This window comes from Amblyomma americanum, chromosome 5 (genome assembly GCF_052857255.1).
Source record: "Amblyomma americanum isolate KBUSLIRL-KWMA chromosome 5, ASM5285725v1, whole genome shotgun sequence".
Taxonomy (NCBI): Eukaryota; Metazoa; Arthropoda; class Arachnida; order Ixodida; family Ixodidae; genus Amblyomma; species Amblyomma americanum.
This window is the reverse complement of record NC_135501.1, coordinates 174,578,550-174,597,286: the sequence shown is the minus strand read 5'-3', so window position 1 is coordinate 174,597,286 and position 18,737 is coordinate 174,578,550. Positions and strand designations below refer to the sequence as shown.

The 18,737-nt window shown below is 48.7% G+C and overlaps 1 protein-coding gene across 1 annotated transcript in view; it reads left to right on the top strand.

Annotated features, from left to right (window-relative positions):
• The first annotated feature begins 3,687 nt into the window (after nucleotides 1-3,687).
• Task6 (TWIK-related acid-sensitive K[+] channel 6) overlaps nucleotides 3,688-18,737 on the top strand; it is a 76,181-nt gene continuing 61,131 nt past the window's right edge. Inside the window, exon 1 of the mRNA XM_077668024.1 lies at nucleotides 3,688-4,114. Coding sequence (XP_077524150.1) covers nucleotides 3,832-4,114 — 283 coding nt within the window. The 5' untranslated portion in view covers nucleotides 3,688-3,831. The remainder of the gene's footprint in view (nucleotides 4,115-18,737) is intronic.

Here is an 18,737-nt window from a genome sequence, read left to right as displayed (position 1 = left end):
CCCAGAGAAGAGGCACTCCTAGAGCCTTTGCTAGATTGTTATAGGATTTCAGAAGACTCAGGCACTTTAAACAAGAAAAGGAAGAATACTTCATTTTACAGTTGGTGCTGCGGAATGCTGTGCATCCACTGTCATCGTCTTGTTTTCAGACCTTATGTAAGCTATAATAGCTTTAGAACGTTCTACCTAGTTTAGCACCCCCACCCCCCGCCCAATTGAAAAAGAAAAGAATACAATGAGCTTTTACCTTATGTTCCGCGCGTCATAGCCTTAGGTGTTCACACGTCCTAAAAACCCGACCTAACTTTATAGCCTGCAGCGCCCGACGCCAGCTTCAACACCAATGATACTGCACGGTTTTAGTGAGAAAGTAAGCGCGTGATAAAGGCAGGCCTAACGCAACCTGACTCCCGAGTTGCGTTAGAAGTGCGTGCACTCATTCATATTTGCATAGCATACCCCAACAATGGAGAGAATGGAGTGCGCGCATGGACGGGACGAAGAAAACAGCGCGTGGACCGTCGCGTGCATTGCGGACAGCGAGACGCGTGGGAACATGAGGTTGGAACGAGCTTTCCCTCAGTGACGTCACATAGGAGGCGGCTCATATCTCAGACACGTTCGAGCCGCGTGACGGGACGGCTCAGAATGCTCTCTGCTTAGTTTGACCTTTTATTTTTTTTTTCTTGAGCCGTTCACTCTTATCACCTTTAATAAGTGGTTTTGGGGGAAAGGAAATTGCCCAGTATCTGTCTCATATATCGTTGGACACCTGAACCGCGCCGTAAGGGAAGGGATAAATGGAGGATTGAAAGAAGAAAAAGGTGCCGTAGTGGAGGGCTCCGGAATTATTTGGACCGCCTGGGGATCTTTAACGTGCACTGACATCGCACAACACACGGGCGCCTTAGCGTTTTGCCACCATCGCGACCTGCCGCGGTCGGGTTCGAACCCGGGAACTCCGGATCAGTAGCCGAGCGCCCTAACCACTGATTCACCGCGACGGGTTAGAGAGTTCTTGGAGGAGGGTTTGAGGGAGATTGATGCGGGGCGGAGTTTTTACACATTAATACGCACATTTGAGAGTAAAAACGAAGCACGGTGTTATCTATCTAAAATCTAAAATTATCTGAAATAGGGGGCGCTTGAGGACAACTTATTCTCTTTTTATTCCTTTTTGTTTTACATTGCGTGTGCATCGTTCCTTTTTCTACGAGATGGTTGCAGAAAAAAAGGGGGTTCAGTGCGGTTCTTCGGAGGAGAATTTCTCGCTTGAAAAGTCAACCGTTGTCTGGCCCCTCTACCACTGCGTAGAAAATCGCGCTCCACGTCGTTGATCATTCAACTCATGATAAAATCCTACATAAGGATTAGTGTTGCTCGAGTGCAAGTGACAATGCAGCAAAACAACGGCTACGATTGATGGGAATCGTATAAACCGCCGTCTGCGCATGTTTTTATAAAAGGCTGAAGCTAAGGAGCGTTATAATTCGTGCAGTTTACGCAACACTGTGCTCTTTGGTAGAAATAATTTTCGGGTCATTCCGGAAACTGCATATGCTTAGCTACAAGAGCAATTGATCTGGCTGAATCAAATAAACTAAAATCAAATAAAGCAAAAGCCGAGTAAGTCCTATTCGAGGCAAATATAAAGACAATGAACAGCAATTTCTGCATTAAATTTGTTGATGCGTGTTGTACTAAAAATTCAATAAAGTGATCAGGTGTTAAGCTTGAAAAATATCTTGAAGAACGGTATGCATCAGCTCAAAGATGGTCCGCAGGTTGAGAAACCTGCTGGAAAAGAAGGCGGAATTATAAATTTTTTACTCGGGTATGCATTACTCATTATGTTAGCGTATACTAGCAATGAATACTAGTATAAACGAAAACGAAAATTTCAAACTACAGATAAAAGCTGCTGTGGCTATAACAAATTGTATGGCCGACCTTTATATAAATATATGTGGTTAACAGTAGTGCAAAGTAATGAGAAAAACTACCTTTGCATGTTAAAAGCCTACTAAGTCTTAATGAGTACAGGTTTCAAAGACAGCAAAAAACTGGTTGTATTCTCCGGCATCGTTAAGAACTACAAATAAAGGTTTTAAAAAGCTCGTTTATTTGATGTCAAATTTATTCAGCTCTTGTTAGGAAAATCATGAATCAGCATTCGAAAACAACACACTAAGTTAATTTATAAGGCTCCTTCATATCATGCTACCTAGCTATGCTTATCGAACAGAACTCCAGCTCTCTTGTTCTCTCACACATACTTTGTCTGCCCATTTTTTAATTGCTTTTGTATGTAATAATTTATTTACTAGTTTATCCCAGTACCCTGTAGTTTTTCCTACAGTGTTGTACATATCGTTGCGTGTGGTTTTTTCTCTCGTTTTGAGGTTTTGATTTGTTCTGCATGTTTTTGTGGAGAGCTTCTGAACCATTGAACAATGCAAACATTGATGCTTGCAAAGATAAAGAACCCTAGGAAACCTTTTTACCGCCACCTATGCTACAGAAAAGCGACTTAATTTGGACAAGGTGACAGCGGAGGTCCAATGCCAGAGGTTACTTTAACCTAAACAGCCATGACTTCCTAGGTGTGTTCAAAAACGCAACAAATATGAATGGCATATATTGTGCCAAGTGCCTGGATGCAAGCTACAGGCGCTACTAAGCTTGCGAGAGTAAGTCGCTGTCTGCGAAAGTTTCATGCGATGCATAAGTAAAACAACTCGAGCAAAAAGAGACGTTCAATAGACGAAATGTAGAAACGGCTGGAGCCCCCGGTCGGAGCCCCCACAAGTGAAATTACCAATTCACAAAAAGTGCACTTTCTCTTCAGCTACGGGCAAACATTTTGTTTATGCGCCAGACAACAACGTGAACATGACCCAGATTGCACTGCTTCCAGGCCGGTTGACGTTAATGGTTGTCTTCAGGTGCACTTATGCACGCTGGTGCAATAGTTTACTTCGCTAACCTCAACTTCACTCCTCCAATACATCGTCCTTCGCGAGTTGGTACAAGGCTGCTGCACCTGCGGGGCTGTACAAAACATTTGCACTTTGCTTTGCACCTGCTTACGACCGCGAATGCTTGAAAAAGAAACCTTTGCAAACCCGAAGCCGCACATTTTCACAACACTGGACGGATTCGTATGTGTGTTTAGACATTACTCGAGCTCTAAATTGAGTTCTAGTTTTTCTACTTCTTGCAAAGGGCAAAGCCGGTCGTTGCTGAAAACATAAAATAAAGAGACCGTAGAAACAACAGCAAAAGAATGTTTGACCATGCAGGAAGCGCTCGCCAAGGTTTTGCCGGGCAGCTGCGAGGGAGCCCTAGCTTTGACGTCATCTGGTCACGTGTGCGGCCACGTCACGGGAAGAGAAAGGAGGGTGGGGTTGATATCGATTGATTCTGCGCCGGAATGGAGTCACAGCGCCGGGCGCGAGCGTGTGATGCCAGCAGAACTGGCTGCGGCAGTGGTTTCTACCAACTCCTTTTTACTTTTTTACTTTTTTGTTTTTGGGGTGAGAGGGACGTTGGGGAAGAAGGAGAAGAAAAAAGGAGAAGAGAGAGGAAAAAAGGTGGAAGGAGAGGCTTTCGCGCCCGCGACTCTAGCGCCGCGAGCGCTCCGTGGCGAGAACCGTCTGCCGCCGCGGCGGCGGCGTTGCTGTCGCCGCCGTCGCCTGCGAGCCCGGGCAGCGAGCGCAACGGAGTTCCGTTAGGCCTAGTGGGTGGCCGCCCGTCATGCCTGACGGCGGAGCACGATGCGCCGGCTCGCCCTGGTCGTGATCACGCCGGCGTGGCCGGCGGCGCGCTGCCATGAAGAGGCAAAACGTGCGCACTCTGTCGCTGATCGTGTGCACCTTCACATACCTGCTGGTCGGCGCGGCCATCTTCGACGCGCTCGAGTCGGACCACGAGGGCAAGCAACACAAGACGCTCATCTACATCGAGGACATGCTCGTGCGCAAGTACAACATGAGCGCCGACGATCGCAAGATCTGGCAGACGGTCGTCATCAAAATGGTGCCGCACCGTGCCGGCACCCAGTGGAAGTTCACCGGGGCCTTCTACTTCGCCACCACCGTGCTCACCACCATCGGTGAGTGAAGTGGTTTTTGAACGGAGACGCGTGGGTGCCGGGACGCGACGAGAACGTGGATGTGTTTTCTTTACCGCTCCATCCAAGCACTGTGCGTGAATCACACCTGCGCGTATTTAGTTCTTGCCGCGCGCTTGCAAAAGCGAAGACGTCGTTGAGGACGAAAGCACGCGGTTGTGCAATCGGCGTTTAACGAGGAGTTGCAGGTTTAACGGGTTTGCCGCGGTTTGAACCATGCGCTTACACAATGAATGGGAGATAACGTGGCGGTTTTCGGCGGCAGCGGATCCCGGGGTTATTCTGGCATCGGACGCTTCGCGCGGAGAAGTTGGGTTTATAAAGAGGAGGGGCTGTGCTAAGTGCTTCGCGCATTTGCTGGTCGGGGTGCGCTTGGCTGCTTCGCGTATTCCATTTGATCGTGTTGCCCGAAGTAGGCAGAAGGCGTTCGTGGTTCCGTAGCCGGTCGTCGCAGCAACCGGACCATCGGATTTGTTCTAAGAGTCGAGTGGCTTAGCACTGTTTGAAATAGCCACTTTGCACAGATACACGTGCTGGGTGTGAATCGCATACTTTCGTTTTGAGCGAATGCTCGCGTTTTGTCTGCTTCTCGCGTTTTGCACGAATACTTGTGGCGTGCTTTCGCGCGCACAGTCAACAATGCTCACAACAGACGCTCCGAATTAACGCGTGCCTTGGTCTATGAAATGGAAAAAAAGCTTTTATTACGGAATGTGCGACAGTTCTTGACTCAGAAAGGATGAGAACAAAATGGCCGCTATAGTTTATCGTTGTTGCTGTACAGAAATCAAATGGATCATACGTGCATATGGAGGAACCGAGCAAGAATCGCGAAGCGAAAAGCAGGAAATCGGCGAGTTTGGTGCTAAGAACAGATTTTAAAAATTGGAGATATGTTCCTTGTCGTTAGCATAACGTTTTCAAACTAAACCCATCCTCTGCTCGATGTGCACCCTGATCAAAAACACTGTGAGTATTCGATTGCTGCATAGCCGCTGCCGCTGTGTGCACTTGGAAGGTGAACTCGTCCGATGACTTGCTACTATTGCTGCCATTTCACCGCTCCATCTCGACATGCCAAATATACGCCTACCTAACACGGGATATTTCGGTAAAGAACATGAGTTCATTGCCATCAAAAAGTAGGTACACTTCACAATTCTGTTTGCTAAAATAAAAATAGTTCGGTTAATAGCCAAAGCTAGTCGAGGTCCATGCATGGTCACTCTTGGCAGTACAGTGTATGTCATTGAAGGTCATCGCTAAAAAAGAGAAAATATGCAATGCTGGGACAAATGAGAAAGAGAAAAAATGAATATCATCAAATGTTTTGGTATTTTGCAACTGTAATAAACGTTGGCCATAAAAACTACGCGTTACACGGGGAGAGAAATTCAGGTTACGAGCATTGTGTTAGGGCTGTTATTGTGAACATATTTATTTTGAACGCAATATTGTAGGAAATAATGGTGATTGCTATAGACACTTTTAACTGAAACACAACCAGAAATGAAAGTATTCGAATGTTATAAAATAGATGGCTCAGCTACTGTGGGGTCCCGTATTTACTCGCGTAAAAAACGTGTCCCCTGCTCTGGCTGCAAAAAATACATTTTTTCCCTCACATCATCAACGCACCCCCGCGCACCCCCCATTTTTTTTGTCCCGCATTCTGTTGACGGTCATATCAAATGCTAACAGGCGTCCCTTTCTGAACCACCAAGCAAGTACGCAATGCTACACCATATGTCGAATGTCAAGCCTATTATACCACGCCCTACATAAAGGACAGCCAATGAAAATGTTGCGCGAGGAATTCGATAACCAATAGGACCCAGGCCTTGTCATAAAGGGTTTTCCTGCTCGAAACTACGCCTGGCCACACAAAGGGCTTCTCCGTTTAATTGGGCACATTAAGGATTGGAGCGACTGGATGCGATTGGGCATCGGGCGGGCTGAATGCTGTGAATCGTGCCAGGGTGAACTCGAGTTGTGCTCTCTTTAGACAGCATAGTGGGCCGCCACGCGAGTTATATGCGCTGGTTTAAGATAATAGTTATTGATTACGTGTTCCTCTGACGCGGAAACCGTGCCGAAGAGTACGTGCGTTTTCCTTTATTTTGAAGATGTGTCGTACCGGTTCAAGCTTAAATTCAAACAGCCCTTTTTTTGTGCCGACTTTGCTGCTTTAATTTTTTTCTGACACATTACCCCGCCTGATTAAGAAACCCATCAAGTTTTCAGAGATTTTTTGGGAAAAATAGTGAGTTCATTACGTGAGCAAACGCGGTATATTGAAAACGTCATGTCGTTTACGCAAATCACTTTTTCGGCTTAAATGGGCTTATATAGTTCTGATTAATTGCATGACGTACCCCGAAGTCACTTAATATCCACTGTTTCATGCGGGCCACTTAAATCAATTGCATTGACAGGAGCCTGTAGCACACATCAAGCCCCGAGAGAAGCTGCCATGATTCGAAGCATATTTGAACTATGTGGCTTGAAAGCAAAGTTTGAAGTATAATTTGCAGATTACACCTTGAGCTTGGCGCATGATGGCCTTAGTTGCCTATGTGCAATTTGCAGATCGCAACCTGTTTATTTGCAAAAAAAAGTGCAGTAGATATTTTCGAAAACCTTATATATGTGCTTTTAAGTTTTTATTACAACATCTCAAATGTCTTAAAGCTAACAATTGCAAGTTCTAATGTATTTTTTCTTCATTCCTTGCTTTGTTGTGATCATACGTTGTTTTCTTCACGTTCACTTGTTTGAAAATGCATATCTTTGATACACCTCATAAGTATGTGCAATGAATAGGTTTATTTTTGCTTTTTTTGCGTAGTACAAAAACATCGTTTTTATTTATTTTTTTTTGCTACACGCTGAAGAATCTGCCTCTTTTAGTGGCAAGCGTGTACTTTCTTTGAGGAGGCGGGAACCAGGCGAGATGCTTTTTCTTTTTTTTTCTGCAAGCTGTCCAATACCTTGAAGCAAATAATGAGCATTACTCATTCATTATTTTTAGACACTGCACGTGGCGCTGCGACCTTGAAACCTAAAAGGGAGATGTATGGATTGAACTCCGACTACCTGACGTAGATCTGCCAGATCCCAGATACGTGCCTCAAATTCTCGAGATTAATTGATACCTATGTGCCGATATGGTGGAGCAATTGTCGACATGATAATTGCAAGGCTAAACCCACCAGTAGCTTCCAACAACCTCAATGTCTACTGTCTCAATGTGAAACACTTCTAGTAGGCGTTTTCTATATTTCACCGAACGTAACTCCTGCCGCCTTTAATCACATACTGACCTACATTGGACAGTAGCTTAGCACTAAGTGTAAAAACAAATGCCTTCTAATTAGGTACTTCAGTGCTTCTGGTATTCACTGGGACATCACTGTAACCACTGCATTGAACATACGTTGTTAAGTTTTACATCTTTGTTATCTGTGCCACAACTTAATCTTACAGAAAACTGTAATGATGACGTTTTAGACCTCTGCTTCACGAACGCACTGATATTACTCGAGTGCTACACAACAGATTTTGCCCTCCGAATTCTACATCCTGTTCTGTATACCAACTCAGCTCCGATATTCATTCAGCTTCAAGACTACGCAATCCCTATGCTTCAGCCCGCGGATACTACGCAGAACTCTACGGCTACTACTCTGCTGTTCCTTGCACGTCTGTCATCGACTTGTGCAGTGTCAACGACCAAGCTTACCGTTTGACGGAAAATTGCATTACTGGTGTGTAGAAACACATTCCGCAATGCATATGCCTAAGCATTTTAACTTTGCACATTGCTTCTCTTCCGAACTGCGGAATGCTCTGAAATCTCAAGAGCGAGCTCACAGAGGGATAAAGCGTTCTAGTGCGGACCAGTTTGTACAGAATTGCGGCGCCTTTTCATGCTGTGAAAAATATTACGAAAGCGAAATCATACTTCACACCTAGCGTCAGTTGAGTCGAACGGCACTCAACCGGGAGCCGTCTGAAAATACATCAGACAAATACATCTAGGGAATTCATTCATCTTTTAGATCCCTGTGCAGATGAGAATTTCGAGGCGGCTGACAGCTTTGTCCGCCAGTAGTCATCTGTGTATAGGCTAAGAAGTTACAGGGATAAGCGCAAAGTTCCTGGTTATTTTGGATGCCAACTAATAATAATAATAATAATTGGTTTTGGGGGGAAAAGAAATGGCGCAGTATCTGTCTCATATATCGTTGGACACCTGAACCGCGCCGTAAGGGAAGTGATAAAGGAGGGAGTGAAAGGAGAAAGGAAGAGAGAGGTGCCGTAGTGGAGGGCTCCTGAATAATTTCGACCACCTGGGGGTCTTTAACGTGCACTGACATCGCACAGCACACGGGCGCCTTAGCGTTTTTCCTCCATAAAAACGCAGCCGCCGCGGTCGGGTTCGAACCCGGGAACTCCGGATCAGATGCCAACTACCACTTTATCTTACTGGAAGAGGGCATAGTGCAAGCGAGCATTAATCGGCTGATGTCTTCGCTTCCTTGCTGAAAGAACCGCTGCCGTTCGATTTGAGCATCCTCCTCGCATGCGGGAGGTGCGTGGTTCGATCCCCAGTGCATCAGGGTACCAACCGGTGAAACAATGGGCACAAGCTTTCCCCTGACCTGGTGCTCGGCTTTTTCAGGGTGAAATGCTTGGGGAATGGTTATTTGACTCCACCTTGAGTAAACCAAAAAATTTCTTGGTTCTCTGACCCCACCTTGAGTAAACCAAAATATTCCTTGCGCCATGGCGCTCTTTCGCTCGCAGATGTCCTCGGCCCATAAAAAATCATCATCATCATCAGCTTCCTTCTTGGTCCGATGAAATTCCCGCTGTCACATTGAAGGCATATTAAATATATTCACTTCTGTCCTAACTTCAATATTTACCGACTTTCTATGGTATTGATCGTTTTCTCGAGTATAGAAAATCTCTCGTGTATGTCCTGGCATCAAGTCCGGCGCAAAGTTTGTATTGGTAACTACAGGCCAGTCTTTCGTTGTTCCACTTCGAAAATCTCTGAGTTAGCGCTTCGCAACTTTGTGTATTTACTAACACGTCCTCGTCGTTAATAAACACTGCTTTTTTCGTGGTCGCTCTACTACAACCAACCTATCGTGTTTCGTGGCGCAAGCTTCCCCTACCGTGTCAGTTAAGAGGCAGCTTGAAGTTGTGACACGACTAAGATCTTCGGTGCAGTGAACCACCCGTAGTTAGCTACTTGTCAAGCTTTTTCTGTCGGAAGTTAGCGCCAACATTGTGGCTCTTATAAGCAGCTACCTCCAGCAAACGCTAAGGCGCCCGTGGGCTGTGCGATGTCAGTACAGGTTAAAGATCCCCAGGTGGTCGAAACTATTCCGGTGCCGTTTCTTCTTTTGCTTAATCTTTTATCCCTTCCCTTACGGCACGGTTCGGGTGCCCACAAAGATATGTGAGACATCCCGCTCCGATTGATGTGTGACATCGGCGATGGCATTGTTATCAATATCGACATCACGGCGGCGGCTACAATGCAATCGAGCTCTAGTAACACCTGAAACAAGTCAGTCAAGGTAAAAAAATTGAAAGCTGGTTGTTGTGGGAAGGAAATGGCGCAGTTTCTATCGCACATCTCGGCGGACACCTGAACCGCACCGTAAGAGGAGGTGTAAAGGAGAGAGTGAGAGAAGAAATGAAGAAAGAGGTGCCGTAGTGGAGGGCTCCGGAATAATTTCGATCCCCTGGGGATCTTTAACGTGCAGTGACATCTTACAGCACACGAGCGCATTTGTACTGTACGATAAATCATGATTTTCAGGATATTTTCCCTACCCGGCGCGGTGGCTCAGTGGTTAGGGCGCTCGACTACTGATCCGGAGTTCCCGGGTTCGAACCCGACCGCGGCGGCTGCGTTTTTATGGAGGAAAAACGCTAAGGCGCCCGTGTGCTGTGCGATGTCAGCGCACGTTAAAGATCCCCAGGTGGTCGAAATTATTCCGGAGCCCTCCACTACGGCACCTAATTCTTCCTTTCTTCTTTCACTCGTCCCTCTCTTATCCCTTCCCTTACGGCGCGGTTCAGGTGTCCAACGATATATGAGACAGATACTGCGCCATTTCCTTTCCCTAAAAACCAATTATTATTATTATTATTTATATTTTCCCGGGAGGCGTTTCTGTTTTTTCCAGCGCCTTTTCCCCACCATGGACTTGTCTGATGCAGAAGCCGGCCACCACCAGGCGCGAGGCATTGGTTGCTCGTAGAGTCTCTCCAGTTGCGTTCTCTGGAATGCCTAATGTCTGTGGGTGACCGCACTTCACCAAGCTGGCACTGCGAACTGAAATAGTGACGGCGACTATACGTACCCTAGCGAACAAAGCAGAGAGAACTATACGCTATGTCTGCGTAGATGGTGTCTTCCGGAGTGGACTACGTTACACTGTGAGTGAATGTGTGTATGGATTGTGGCACTACAATGGCCCATGTTCTACTGTGACTGAATATGTGCATAGATGGAGACTTCTGGAGTGGACTGTGATGTGCACTGTGTGGATTGATTGTGTGCATAGATGGTGACTGCGGGAGAGAATGTGTGCTATTATAAGAGGCTGTGCGCATAGCGGGGTATATGCGACAGGTTTTAGGACATTATTAATATAGAAGGGACACTACGGTGGAGCAATTGCCGGCAGAATAAGCAAGGCTAACGCCACCTGTAGAATTCAATACCTCAACTCAACTATAGCGCTTTGAGACAGTAACTGCGTCTTTTCCTTTCCTCAAAAACCGGTTTTCTATTTTTTCAGGCCCCGCCGCGGTGGCTCAGTGGTTAGGGCGCTCGACTACTGATCCGGAGTTCCCGGGTTCAAACCCGACCGCGGCGGCTGCGTTTTTATGGAGGAAAAACGCTAAGGCGCCCGTGTGCTGTGCGATGTCAGTGCACGTTAAAGATCCCCAGGTGGTCGAAATTATTCCGGAGCGCTCCACTACGGCACCTCTTCTTCCTTTCTTCTTTCACTCCCTCCTTTATCCCTTCTCTTACGGCGCGGTTCAGGTGTCCAACGATATATGAGACAGATACTGCGCCATTTCCTTTCCCCCAAAACCAATTATTATTATTATTATTTTTTCAGCTACAGGCCGTCGTCGTTCATTGTGTTCATTGATGTTAACAACGTTCTAGGCTTCGATGATTTTGAGGAAAGGAAGTGAGCATAACTGGCTCCCTGGGTCAGTGGACGCCTCAATCGCGCTTCGAGTTATGCGGCTGCGTTTTTATGGAGGAAAAATGCTAAGGCGCCGGTGCGCTGTGCGATGTCAGTGCACGTTAAAGAACCCCGGGTGGTCGAAAATATTCCGGAGTCCTCCACTACGGCACCTATTTCTTCCTTTCTTCTCTCACTTCCTCCTTTATCCCTTCCCTTACGGCGCTGTTCAGGTGTCCAACGATATATGAGACAGATAGTGCGCCATTTTCATTTCCCAAAACCCAATTATTATTATTATTATTATTATTATTATTATTACTATTATTATTACGCGGAGGTGGTGAGAGAGATATGTGACGTGCATGCACTAGCGTCGCCAACGTTGTGGCAGGCACGCTGCACAGGCCGCAGTGTTCAATGGATGACCAACTTCTCGCGATCAACCATCAATTAACTGCCACTTGGAAGGGTGGCAGGGTGTGCGGAACGCACTCAACGTTACAGACGCCATGCCGCGTCTACTTGCCCGATACACCACAGCTTTCGCTCTCTAATTAGGTTCAGCAGTAGCTAAACCGCTGCTAATTTTTAAACCGAAAGGTTTACTGCGCCAGCCAGCGAGCCATTTCGGCTCGTCTCGCACTTCAGCCGTATGCCGTGTGCCGTGGCCGACGAACGACATTGAGCCGCCGTTGCCTAGCAACGCCGAAGCCGCGCTCCAACAGATGGCGCCGCCGTCGATGCCGCTGCCGTCGCCGCTCGCTCCACCAGATGTGCTCGCTGGGGTATATATATATATATATATATATATACACCCTCCGAGAGGCGACACCTTCTCTCCTTCTACCCCAGCGAGCACATCTGGTGGAGCGAGCGGCGATGGCAGCGGCATCGACGTATATATATATATATATATATATATATATATATATATATATATATATATATATATATATATGCGCGCTTCGCCTCAGTGTATTGTAGGGACTCCCGTGTGGTGTCCACCACCATCTTATCTGATACCTGATTTAATATCTGCTGCGGGTACTTGGACCCAAGATATTAATATTTTTGGAATATGGCGGAGTGCTTAGCTTAAAGCACTCTGGCACGGGCAGGCCCGGTATTGCACTGCCTCCGGGATCGGTCCGGGGCATATTAGCATGCGCCTTTTCTTTCTCTTTTTCCTCGCCTATCCTTTATCTCTCTGTACTTTCCGCACGCGGCAGCGAGCGTGGTTCGGCTTGGGCCAGTAGGCAGGCCCGTGCACTTTCCTTTTCCTTCTTCCTATCAGCAACAGCAGCAGTGTTTTGTAGTCGTTATGGAGAGCGCGAAAGAGACGCAACAATGACAGAACGAAGCGACGAAGAGTCTGTCCATTGTTGCCAGGAAGAAAAGGAAAGTGCACAGGCCTGCTCACTGCCTCCAGAAGGGCCACAGTCGCTACCACGTGCAGATAGTAGGAATAATAATAATAATTGGTTTTCTGGGGAAAGGAAATGGCGCAGTATCTGTCTCATATATCGTTGGACACCTGAACCGCGCCGTAAGGGAAGGGATGAGGGAGGGAGTGAAAGAAGAAAGAGAAATAGGTGCCGTAGTGGAGGGCTCCGGCATAATTTCGACCACCTGGGGATCTTTAACGTGCACTGACATCGCACAGCACACGGGCGCCTTAGCGTTTTTCCTCCACAAAAACGCAGCCGCCGCGGTCGGGTTCGAACCCGGGAACTCCGGATCAGTAGTCGAGCGCCCTAACCACTGAGCCACCGCGGCGGATGCAGATAGTAGGAGAGTTCAAAAGATGGGATAGAAAGACAGGATAGTAAAGGCGCGCTTAAGACAAGGCCGATCCCGGAGGTAGTGCAATAACGGGCCAACCGGTGGCGGGAGTGAAGCATCCTTCAAACTCTCCGCCACATTTCCAAAAATAAGTCCAATTGGACCCGTCCAGACATTCGCGCCTTCCGCGACAAAGAGAAAACGCGCTCAAGAGACGCCAGAAGAACGCGCCGCACCACTTGAGAAGCGTTGTAATGATGATGCGGCTAAAATAAGTGCCACGTCCCGGAGTGACTCTTCAACTGCGGAAGAGACCGGTTTGAGTTCTCGAGAGCATCGGAATGAGACGCTGAGTAGACTACGTGCCGAGGGAACCAAGCTTTCGCAATTCAGCTGGGGTTAATCACAGCTAAACCACAACCAATTTTTTTAACGTGCACTGACATCGCACAACACTAGGGCCTGTAATATTTCGCCTCTATCGATGCGGTTGGCATCGAACCCACGTCTTGCTGGCAAGCTGCGATCAGCAGAGCGAGATTAAAAGAATCGTGCAATTTGCGTGGCGCTATGTCTTGCATTGCTGAGAAATGAGAAATCGCCAACTTTTGGCCAGTAATAGAGGAACTGGTGAACGCTGCTCTAAGGTAGTTGGGCGCGTTCTACAACATTAAGAAATATAGCTGCATGACTCATCAATGTGTCGCCATTAGCGGTATCATGTTCCCGGTTATCAGCCATGGCTGATTATGCGCCTTGACGACGCATACTTGTACAGTCTATACATTTGGCCTTACCTTACATTACGTTACTTGTAAAGTGCTGACACAGGATGACTGCGGGGCATGACTATACCTCTTACAATACCGTACTTGTAAAGTGCTGAGCCGCCGCGGTGGCTCAGTGGTTATGGTGCTCGGCTGCTGACCCCGGCCGCGGCGATTGCATTTCGATGGAGGCAAAACACTAGAGGCCCGTGTGCTGTGCGATGTCAGTGCGCGTTAAAGAACCCCAGGCGGTCAAAATTATTTAAAAGCTTCACTACACTAGGTTAAGCAGTCGTCACGTAGGCCGAATAATGACCTTGAACGACCTTCAGCCCAACCACGTTTATCCCTTTCTGACGGCGCCGTTCGGGTGTCCACCGATATATATATGAGACAGTTGCTGCGCCATTTCCTTTCCTCAAAACCAATTTTCAAAGTAGTAGTAGTAAGTGGCTTTGATTAAAATAATAATAAAAACGAAGGAAAAGATTTTTTTCTAGCCCCGGCATCTGCCATAGATACTAAAGCACCAGGGCTGGGGCAGCGGAAATAATGAATAGCAGGCAGAATGGAGAAATGAAATGAAAGCGGTGAGGGGAACAGGAAGAGAGGATGGGGGATAGGTTATATACAGAAACTATTTACACAATAAGAAATCTGTCCAGGTTGTGCGCGTGATTAGTTCATGATGGAGCAATAAAAAATTTGGAGGACGCTTAAGCTTCGTACTTAAGAGTGAGACGCGGCAGCGTGTTGTAGCGTTGCCAATGAATGCACGGAACTCCATCGCCCGTTCGGCACGACGTGTGGCCCGCTGGACAATTTAAGGAAAGGACGCCTGTCTCACATATCTCGGTGGACACCCGAACCGGGCCGTAATGGAATGAAAATGAAATGAAAATTGGTTTTAAAGAAGGGAAATGACGCCTGTCTCACAATTCTCGCTGGACACCCGTACCGCGCCGTAAGGGAAGGAAAAGGAGGAGGAGTGCGAGGAGGAGGATTTTTCGCGGCCGGCCGACGCCGACGACACCGGTTTTTCTGCGACACGGTCTCCTTAACGCTATCGCGTTAAAACATACGCGCACAGCACTATGTTGACTACAAATGGAGTGGGGCGCCCAGTTCGGTCACAGAGTGTAATTGCCTGGCGGAGAACAGACGGGATGTCAAGCCCGTCTGTTCGAGGAACGCACAGATGCTCAACACGGTTCACTCACGAGTGCGCGCACTGCCCTGGGGCCAAATAGCGTCTTCAGGGAGTCTGGCAGTATGCCCAGCATCCTATAGGCCACAAGCATATCGCGACGAGCATCGGCGTACGCGGCACAGTGAAGCAACAGGTGTTCTAGTGTTTCCAATGCACCGCATCCGTCACACACATCACTCGTCGCGATTCCGTGACACACCCGTAGTTCCCCGGGCCACACACAGCCAATGCGCGCGCGGAGGATCATTGCACGTTGTGACCGTGTAAGAGCGCGACAGCCGGTGACACTGTCGATGCGCTCACCTCCCGCGATGCGTGGGTCGGGGTGCTGCGGGAGATGGTCGTGGATGGCCGCACGCACGTCCTCCAGCGCAAGGGGCAGATCGCTGGCAGGTAGTTGGTGTGCAGCGGTCGCGAGATCGTCAGCTTCTTCGTTGCTTGCGATGCCGCAGTCACCAGGCACCCACTGTGCACGCACGGCGCATCCTCTCTGCGCGAGGCGCTCGATGCGCGAGCGAATGGCCCGCACTAGTGGGGTACCACAACCATTGGATTGCAGGCGGCTGAGGTCGGCGCGGGAGTCGCACAGCAGAGCAATCCTGGGCGGCGGAGGGCCGAGTGTGAGCAGTAGGTACAGGCCGAGCCGGATCCCCATCAACTCCGCCGTGGTGGAGAAGCCCAGGAAGGCTGCGTGTTGCTCGCTGTGCAGTCGCAGGGCGGGTATGGTAGCCGCCGCTCCAAGGGAGTAGCTGTCGCGGGCCACTGAGTCGTCGGTGTACACGAGGAGATGGTCCTGGAGCTCCTCGTGTATGACGGCTCTGGCCAGCTGCTGTACACCACAGAGGGGTGTGCTCCGCTTTCCCGCGATGCCGACGATCTCTCGCTGTACCTGCGAGGCAGCAGGCCAGGGCGCGCAGGAGCCGTAGGGGGGTGGGCCTTGAGCCAATTGCAATTGAATCAATTGAGTCAATTGAGCGAGCTACCGTCCGGTGCGCGGTGAAGCTGGTCGATGTGATTCAGTGCCCTGCTTGCTGCTTGGAGCTCAAGCGGCTACGCTCCTGCCTCGGCCAACGTTGCGGCGCACTGCGAGTTTTTGGGCAGGCCGAGGCACACGCGCAGGGACTTGCGGTGCTGGAGCTCGAGTTTCTTCCAGCACGGCTTGCGCACCGTGACGAGCGGCAACGCATAGAGCACCGTACCCAAAGCTGCGGCATTGTATAGCCGCAGCGCGGCTTGCTGGGAGATGCCCTGGCCTCGAGCGGTGAGCTTGTGCTCGGCGGCGGTGATCCTCTTCATCTGCAAACAGACCTTGAACGGCGCGGGGCGGAAGGAAAGGCGCCAGTCGATGTTCAGGCCAAGGCACCGCACCGATTTACGCCAAGGAATCGGAGTCCCGTCCAGTGAGAGCGGCGCAAAGTGCAAGCGCACCGCCACCAACTCTAGCACGGAGGTGGAGGTTCAGGGAGAGGCTTTTATCTCCCGCGACTATGACCTAAGAGACTGGATCCTCATCCTCAGGGTTCCTGCCCGCTCCCTTGACCTCCGTTCGTTATCCCGAAGCCAGGAAACCGAAACGATTGCAGCTGGCGACGCCATAGCGCCTGCTGCTTCCTATGACACGTCACCGCAGCTGGGGGCAACGCGCAAAGCTGCGCAGCGCTCGCGGTGGCCGACTGCAAGATCGTACTAAGATCCCGAGGCGGGGTACAGGTCGCCCCACTGCCGCCCCAACTACTGCGGGAGGCCATCCTCCAGGCGACTTCCCAGCTTCGGGAACCGACGCGTACCCAAATCAGGGCGTACCCACTCAATAATACATCCACAGTAAGCACGCCTCTACGAGCTGACACGCTCGCGCTGGTTCCGGTAACCCACATTCAATATCAGTCCAAGGACTTTGCAGTCGTAGCTTACATAGTCCCACCCGACGGAACGGTACGCGGAGTCAGTTCCAATGCGTTTTGGAACGAGACACCGACAGCCCTCCTTCAAGACCTCATCATCGGCAAACTGGAAGCCCTAAAAAAACCACCACCACCACGTATCGTAGAAGGCCGCCGGATGGGTCCCACGGGTTCCATTCTAATCACAATCCGTGCAGGACCTGTCCCACGCGCCTTAATTCTCTATTGAGGAGCCCTCCACAATACCGAGGGTATATAGACGCCTGCACGAACTGCCGAGCCCTAGGACACCGAGACGATGTGTGCCTCCAACCAAGATCCCATAAGTGTCTCCGCTACGGGAAGTCCCGCCCCAAGGAAGACGTCCCGTCATGCACCCGAACTGCATTCTGGGCGAGGCCCACATGTGAGCGGAACCGGGAACTGCAAGGCAGGGGGCCGTTAACTAGCGTCCCCTGTAGGACCACGCTCTGCGCCGTCTACGACGCGGCTCTCCCGCCTATTCAACGCCTGTTCACAGGAGGTATGCAGAGGCCTCGATTGGAAACAGTTGTGGGTAACAGGTTATGGAGAGCACCTTAGTATTATGCGATTAGCTGGTGACATTGTCTTGATAAGTCAGGCAGGAGTTGAACTGCAAAGCATGATCAAATTTCAGTGTTGTAAGCGTTACCGAAAAAAAAAACTAACTGAATACGTTACTCGTTACGCAAAAAAAAAGGAACGCGTTACCGCCTAACAAAAAATGTAGCGCGTTACCATTACCGTTGCCGAATAAAAGTACCGCACGTTACTTTGCCGTTACTCCATGGCCATGAATTTTAATTAGCGCGTTTTCGCTGCAAGAACGCATGATAACAGTTTTACACAGATCATATTTCACAAAATTTCTAGCCCAAAGCAACGATTTGACGTGAAATCCTGATTGAACGAGAGTACTTTCCACAAATGTGCAGGAGCTTAGCAACGTTATAGTGTCATTAAATGTGTCATTAAAACACACAATGACACTTCATCATGAATACTAACTTCACAAAGAAAACATCGCTGAACTCTCAACAAATTTACAGTAATTCTAAAAAAATGTGAAAATTCTCGGCATGCTTCCACTCTTTCAAGAGCTGTGTGTGTGAGTGGTTTGGGAAGGGGAGGTAGGTGAAGGCAAGTGTGTGAATGCGTGTTCGGGCATGTATTTTGTGCTTTATGGGTATTCGGTTTTTTTATTGTTTTAGTTGAGCGCGACGTCATGGGCAGATGTTTTCTGGCATGCAACAAGGGCCGTTAAGAAAGCCTGTACATTTTGTTTATTTGCAACTTCAATTTAGGCGCTTTTTTTCTGAAAAATGGGCGAAGAGGAGTAATAGAAAATAACTAGTAACGTTACACCTCATGTTACCAAAGAACGTTAACGAAAGTACATTATTAAGTTACCGGAAAAAGTAACGCCGTTACCTGTAACGCATTACAGCCAACATGTGATCAATGAGTTAGACAGGCAGAGCAGTACTGTGGGTCTAAAAATTAATGTGCAGAAAACCAAAGTAATATTGAACAGTCTCGGAAGAGAACAGCAGTTTACAATTTGTATCCAGGCGCTGGAAGGAGTTTGCGAATACGTCTGCTTACGGCAAGTAATGACCGCAGATCCGGATCACGAGAGTGAATTATCTGGAATGATAAGAATGGGGTGGGGCACATTTGGCAGGTCATCTC